The sequence below is a fragment of the Sinocyclocheilus anshuiensis genome, unplaced genomic scaffold (genome assembly GCF_001515605.1).
Source record: "Sinocyclocheilus anshuiensis isolate Anshui unplaced genomic scaffold, SAMN03320099.WGS_v1.1 scaffold181, whole genome shotgun sequence".
Classification (NCBI taxonomy): domain Eukaryota; kingdom Metazoa; phylum Chordata; class Actinopteri; order Cypriniformes; family Cyprinidae; genus Sinocyclocheilus; species Sinocyclocheilus anshuiensis.
In genome coordinates, this window is record NW_015540898.1 from 148,786 (window position 1) to 156,317 (window position 7,532).

The 7,532-nt window shown below is 36.0% G+C and overlaps 1 protein-coding gene across 3 annotated transcripts in view; it reads right to left on the reverse strand.

Annotated features, from left to right (window-relative positions):
- Positions 1 to 257: 257 nt before the first annotated feature.
- LOC107688969 (LIM domain-containing protein 1-like) overlaps positions 258 to 7,532 on the reverse strand; it is a 28,306-nt gene continuing 21,031 nt past the window's right edge. For 2 of the 3 annotated variants that reach the window (XM_016486821.1, XM_016486820.1), the window contains 5 exons: positions 6,396 to 6,526; positions 4,139 to 4,190; positions 2,995 to 3,063; positions 2,618 to 2,750; positions 258 to 778 (listed from right to left, as the gene is read on the reverse strand). In XM_016486821.1, the coding sequence (XP_016342307.1) occupies positions 678 to 778; positions 2,618 to 2,750; positions 2,995 to 3,063; positions 4,139 to 4,190; positions 6,396 to 6,526 (486 nt within the window). In that variant the 3' untranslated portion in view covers positions 258 to 677. Of the gene's footprint in view, positions 779 to 1,421; positions 1,528 to 2,617; positions 2,751 to 2,994; positions 3,064 to 4,138; positions 4,191 to 6,395; positions 6,527 to 7,532 lie in introns of those variants that run through there. The other variant, XM_016486822.1, reaches the window with a different exon arrangement.

Consider the following 7,532-nt stretch of genomic DNA (forward strand, 5'->3'; position numbering starts at 1 on the left):
TTTTAAGATACACACCTAAATAATTATGTAGATTTGTGTAAACATGCCCGCTAACATCAGAAAAGTTACAATAAAGACAGTACAATAAAATGTACAAAATCAAAGGCTGTTTCAGTTGCACATTGGCTATTTTTTTCTATCATCTTTAATCAATTCAAATGCTCAAATGAATTTATGACAAATATTTTATCATTACATATTTTACTGTCAGACCTAAGATTTTAAGGGTTAGTAGATAAATTATTGAAACGGCGCTCTAAATATATTAAGTTTATTGGTCAAGTGCTGTGATTCTCAACCGGGGTCCAGTAGGGGCCTCAGCAAATTTCCAAGAAGAATGCAGTATTAGTTATTTAAATTAATCAATTATTAGTAATATGTTGAAATTATCTAACTTTAAATTTAAATGCTAACAAACACAAAATTAATATGTAAGATGAATTTGATTCTTAATTAAGTCTAGAGGTTATCTCTGTGCTTTGTGATCGGTGTGTCTCCACCATCAATGAGGCCTAATAATGGTCAAGCTTTGTCTTGTGATGATTCTCATCAGCTCCGGTCACACTGGACCCCAACACTGCATATCCTTTGCTGTTCCTGACTGATGATCTGACCCATGTCAAATTCAGCGCTGATGGACAACAGTATCCAGAAAATCCAGAGAGATTTGACTATCATCACTGTGTGTTGGGTTCAGTGGGCTTTAACTCTGGAACACACCTCTGGGATGTGGAGGTCCAAAACAACACATGCTGGTCTGTTGGAGTAACCACAGCATCTAACCAGAGAAAAGGAGAAGTTTTCTTTGACTCTGGAGTGTGGCGCGTGCGTTATATGGCTGATCAGTACACTACACAGTCACCACTGACGACCCGCAAGCATTTAGATGTTGATAATCGATTGAAGGTGATCAGAGTGCAGCTGGACTGGGACGGAGGAAATATTTCATTCTCTGATCCTCTTACAAAAAAACATCTGTGCACTTTCACCAGCACATTTACAGAAGCAGTCTATCCATTTCTCTATAGCAGCTGTACAGATTTCCCTCTCAGAATCTTACCTGTGAAGCTCAGTATAACTGTGGAGGAGCCTCTGCATTAAAAAAAAGTAGGTTGTATGTAAATATTCTCACTAATGTTTTGTGTGTGTGTGTGTAGGATTTACTTATTTCATTGTTTGTGTTATGGCTCTGCATCACCATTTGGATGTGTTCATTTAAGTGAAATGTAAATTGCTTTAAACATGTAGTAAATTACTAGAAATAATCAGCAATTCAGTTCATTTGTAACACTTTGCTGTTCTGGATTAGTCTACTATAGGTTAAAAAAAAATATATATATATTTGCAATATTTTATGTGGCAAGAGGGTGATAATATATGGAATAAAGGTATATCCTTCTGAGAAAACAAATAAATCAAATAATTAAATGCATCACATCCTAATTTATAATAGGAGCAGATGGATAAATAAGTAATACTGAGGGAGATCTGAGAGCATAAGGCAGTGTACACAATCAACCGCTTAACCTGTGAAAACAATCGAAACAACAGGCGTATAAATAATTTACTAAGTATTTCCAATAATTACCTTTAAACAATATATAGTTGAGCTAAGCTGGAGTTACATTTGTGAATTTCTCAAGAATAGCTTTTGATCCGATTCACCAAACTTGGCAAACAACCCAACGTTATATTGTACCAAATCTTGATTGAACAAAATGTACAAACAATGAAGGACTTTAACAGAAGCTCTAGGTCTGAAATAACAGCCTTGTGAATTGTGAAAATGCACTTGATTGCATGACTGAATAATAAAACTCACACTTTTATAAAATAAATAATGATGATCTGTCATTTGAAATCAAACTGACCTTAAGTCAGTACACTCGCACAAATATCTGCATTAGCTTTTGGATTTAAACAATTAATGTTCACGTTTGTCAGTTAAAAGGAAATAGCATTAGACAAAATTAAAAGCTTACTACCTAATGTTCATGCAACTGGGGGCTTATAATCATAAATATACATTCATAAATAGGCATGTCTGTTGATTTGGTCTGTTAAAGGTGCACTGTCATTTTTTCCTCATTAAAAAAAGATTCTTGTTATTGGATAATTTCAGTTGTGTAATAAATCGTGGCTGACTGTGTATTAGGCATGTCTGCAATAACATCACCAAAAAAAACAAAAAAAATTTTTAATCACGGAGCACAGTTTTAATTAAATAAATGTTTATACACTATTAGGGTGCCATTTGAGAAATTCAGATGAAGTTTTGTAACAATATATGTAATGGTTGCGCTACTTGCAAAAATCTGTAGCAGTATTTTTGCATAAGCCAGTGGCTCATTGTTTACAGCATTTGAATTATACAAGCAAGGCTCAACTATTTTCTTTTGCATCCAAACTAATAAAATATGAATAAATGCAAATCTCAAAAACAACAAAACCTTAAAGTAAATAATTCAGACAAAATACAATATATAATAATAATGTGTCACACAGTTTGTAATCTCAATCTCAGTTGTGATTTTTGGCAATGCAATATCTGAGCGTCTTTGGCAAACGGTGATGTCTCTGAACACCCACTAGGGGGTGGCAGATGTTTAAAACTGACTGTGGTAGTTGTGTGCTGTAGACGGTGAGGCGGCAGGGTCTGTGTGTTTGAGGTGACATGCGTGACAGAGCAGGTGTCCATCCAGAGGATAGCAGCGGTGACCCTCCTCGTCATTCAGCTCCACATGACAGTCCTGTGGGAAGAGATTCACACTCACATGACTCTTCAAAATCATGCTCCTCAGTTCTAAGACATGAGCAGATCTTTATTAACATCACATGTCAAGGCATGCAGGCCTCAAGGGGAAGTGGTGATTTGTTTTTCAACAACAAGGTTTCTTTACTCGCATTAACCATTGAGAAGAACAAGAAATCAGCACAGATAACACCATTGAGTGTTGACTGTATTACTATCGTCATCTCCAAAGTTAAGCTCACCTCACAGTGATAACACTCCACGTGGTAGTCCTTGTCCATGGAAACAACTCGAATGGTTTCATCTGATTCCTATGGGAGAACACAAGGTATCATGGTAAATCATGCAATTTAGTAAAAGTGTTTTGAGGTCATAATATAGTATTGTGCAATATTGTGAACCATGCAGTCTTCATTAATCAATTATCTGCCCTTGTTATCAACATTTGTGTGAAAAGGAATAAAGGTTGTTGGCGTTTTACTGCCTCTAGTGTTCATTTCAGCTGGAAATTGTAGTGAATTTAATGTATAATGCAGGTGCGTTTTTGGAGTTTTGCAGAAATGTAGGCAGAGTCACATATTTCCCATGAGCCTGGGTTGGTTAATGTTTATTGTTGCTTTCCCAGAAATAAATATTCTGTCATTATTTAGTCACTGTCACTATTAACTGTTGTTTTATGAAAAAAAGTCACGTCATTTTTGAGAGAACTATTCCTTTTTGCTTTCTGATCTTTTCTGGGTAAAGCGATGGTTCAGCTGTGAGCAGTGTTAATGTTACAGTACACTCGGCTGTGATCAGAGAAGAGGAATTCCTGTAGAGTTTCTCATAAGAGCCTCCATGCAGGTGCAAGATAACTGAGCTCTTGCTGGTGTTGGAGAGCAGCATGCCTCGCGGGTCGTCTCTAATTATAGACCGGGGGGGGTGACTTTAACAAATTACACATGCCCTAACTTAGTAGTAATCACTCCTTCATCAGTGCTAACAGAATTACATTCAGTAACAGGCCTAAAGAAGGTTTAACTGTTCTGGAATGACCTAGATGTTCTACATAGTTTAAGCAAAGGTCTTCTCGGTAGAACATTCCCATGCTCTGATTGGTTCATTTGTCCCATAACAAGCAAAAAGACATCATATGCCTATCTAGCCTTATGATGTCTTTTTGCTTGTTATGGGACAAATAACAAATTACCATCTCATCTTGGCATCGGCAGTGCTGTGACACGAGGCTCTAATACAGAGAAAGCGGATTCTATGACACAGGCTGAGAATACGGCTTGACTAAATTTCAGACTCCAAGTGATTTTCTGGGGTCCTGGGGTACAGTCAAATGAGATTTGTTTCTATATGAAGAGAGTTTATGGAGTTCAGGCTGAATTGGTGTCTTACCTCAGAGGGCAGGATCGGCTGATTACATGCTGCACATTTAGGTGCAAGAACTCTGAAGATGAAAAGAGAAGGAATACTAATCACACAGATCATCCACTAAATGTTTTTTTCAATTAAAGTCATATCAGCATGACTCTTTATCCAGAGTACAATAGCATACTTAGGGGCACTTTAGCCACACTTAAAATGTGTGAATGCCATTACATTACATAAAATACCAAAAAAACGGTCTTCTTCAAACAAATGATGTTAGATCTTTTCTCAGAACTAACCGTTTTTGCAATAAATGTTAGCCAACTGGTGAATTGGTTATGGGGTTTATATAGCCAATAGTAAATGCTTTTAATGCTGTTGTTCTTAAAATCAATATTTACATTCAGATCCAACAGCACAATTTCAAGTGTGGCATTGCATGTATACAACAGTTCAATAAACAAGTTAATACTAAGTGAGTTCTATTTTAGAAACAATTTTTCCAGTTACTTTCTTTTCGGCAGACTGATTTTGCTCTCTCAACTAAAATGACTTCAAACAAAGCCAAAGCAGAATTAACCATTCTCCATTTCAAAGGAATACAAAGTTGTGAAATTAATTCGTATTTTTGCACAAAACGGTTAAGTGAATAATGCAACTACTCTCTCATAAATCGTCTATTTGTTATTTAAAACCCATTTTTGTTAAATATTTGCTTGCAAAGTGCGTCTTTTTTCGTTTGCTTTGTCTGATTGTCATTGCGTTAGATAACAAAATATCATTTACAGGTGTGCCCAAATACTTTTTGAGCCACTCTATGACTTGGAAGTGAAAGGTCGATTGAGAAGAGGGGAAGAAAGGCACTGGACTAGACTGCAGATCTGCTGGCTCTTCGAATAGCCTGTGAATAGCCCAATCCCAGAAGGACAGAGTGGGAAAGCACTGTTTGAATTCATCTCCATATGGTCACCACCTGACTGTCTGTCTGGGGTTTTGGAACAACAGTAATCATCGCTCAGTTCACTGCTCAAGGCAAAGGATGCATGAGAAGAATTTGCACACACACCCTCAACACCAATAAAACTCACAATAAAATGCCATTACATCAAGCTACTGCTAGGAAAATGCCTGTGGAAGAAATTATGGAGAATGCTGAACACCACATAGCACACATCTACCATCAACTGAAGGAAATATACAGCTCATTTTATACATCTGCAGTTAATCTTTGCTTTGCCAGCCAAAAGTCACCATAAAATAAAAACGGACAATTCTTATTTTTTAATGGAATGCCGTATTTATTATACTATACATGACTTATTGGTGCACATCAATTTTGATTAAAGATTATGATTTACATGAAACACAGCAATTAGCAAACAACAGTCAATTAATTTCCAATGGACAAAATCTTGCCCTTCATGTTTTTCTTGTTCGAGGAGTTGTTACACTCGGATACATACGTCACAATTTCCAGTGCATGCAGACCTTAAGTCATGATTTTTATGGAGCGCAGCCATCAACAGTGGGCTATAATAATAATATCTGGACAAAGTGTATATGGTCATCCTTTTTGCAGTTTTGGTCAATTTAAAGTTCTTTAATAAAAAGCAGTGTTAAAATAAGGAAATGCCATCATTACATGAACTTTACTAACTAGGGGAGTAGCTGGGCTAGTTGTCACACTTTAAACTTGAATCAGTATTTCCCAGGGTAGATTAATTAGGAAAGTCAACTTCAATAGGCACAAAAAAAGCAAAGTCTTGGCTACAAAGAAACCCTTGATATATAGTAACAACAGATATTAACTATTTGCTCTTGTCCTGAGAGCAAAGTTCAGTCATTTAGTTACTTTTTTCAACCTTCAGTACACCGTTGACTCTTGCCTGAGTGTAGTTTATTGTGTTCACTTTTAAAGTTATTACAAAAATATGATGATATCTGAAATTGAAGGTTAGAATTCACAATAATTCTAATTTTAGGCAGTTTAGATGATTGAAAACACAAGGCCACTGCAAAATCTCCAGTGACAGCAAAATAAACCATTTGTTCAAAAAGACAATGTACGGCAAAAATGATACCAGGAAAACACTTCTTTTTGTAGAGTTATGCTTGTGGTCTGCACATAAAAACAAACACACGGCACAGCCAGTGTAGTCTTATGAACTTAAAAGTCTTCTGGACATAAAAAGAGGTCGGATCAAACCATCAATGAATAAACACACTTAAACGTATAATCAAGAATTGTGACTGGCCACGGACCTGCAGCTCCACACAAACTCACCTGTGATAGTCCTTCACACAGTAGATCTTGTTCTCTGTGTCCACAGTGAAAGGCACTCCATCCAGACTCTCACTGCAGATGGCGCAGCGGAAGCAGCCTGGGTGGTAAGACTTTCCCAGCGCCTGCAGGATCTGAGGAGGAACACCATGTTCACATGCTGCCAAACAACACACAACCAACAGATACACATTTTGTGTGTGACATGCTTCCTCTCATGTCAACGTGACTCTATTAGAAGAGATGGGCATCTGCGCATGAGAACAAATATCTTAAATGTAAGTTACACTGGAGCCACTTTATATTAAGTGTACTATGTACTAACATATAAATTAATGATTTGATATAATGAACTTATTGTGCACCAGTGTTATTTTAGTATCATTGAAATACTATTTTCGTTTTTGTTAATATTTTGAATTAGATTTTATTTTTATATTTCCTGTTTTCACTTTCATTTTAAAGTTTTAGTAATTTTGTTGCACGTTTTTGCTATTTGTAGTTTTTTTTATAATTATTATTTTTTAATAATATGTCTATATAGTGTAATATTAATAATACGTTTTAGTAATTTTAGTATTTATAAACTAAACAAACATGAGAAAGGTTGCATTGGCCACTAGTAGGCTTGTGACGGTGAGGAAATTTTCCCACCGGTTAATCGACGTGTGACAACACTGATAATACCAGTATCACCGTGAAGGCAGGGGCATTTCCTCCGCTTTTAAATAGCTTGCAAAAGCGGCGTGCGCATTTTACTTTCACTTTCAAATAGCGGCAATTCGGCATAAAGCAATTGTTCGTTTTTAGTTCGTTTGAATTTTCCCTCTTTTCCTCGCTTTCCTTCGCTTTTAAATAGCTTAATTAAAAGCACTGTGCACAATTAGCGGCAATTCAGCGTCAATTGCTTGAATGCAACAACAAAATACAACATCAAACTCACTTTAGCCTATATATAAAACATTGAACTTTTATTAACAAAACGAATAAAAATACACCATGCTATAGGGCATGCTATGCCTAATATAAAATAAATAACTTTCATAAAGTTTAAATAGGTAGTCTATACAAAACTGGAAATAAGTAAACATGTATAATATATAACCAAATAAATAAGAAACGTAGAAAGTTTATTAGCAA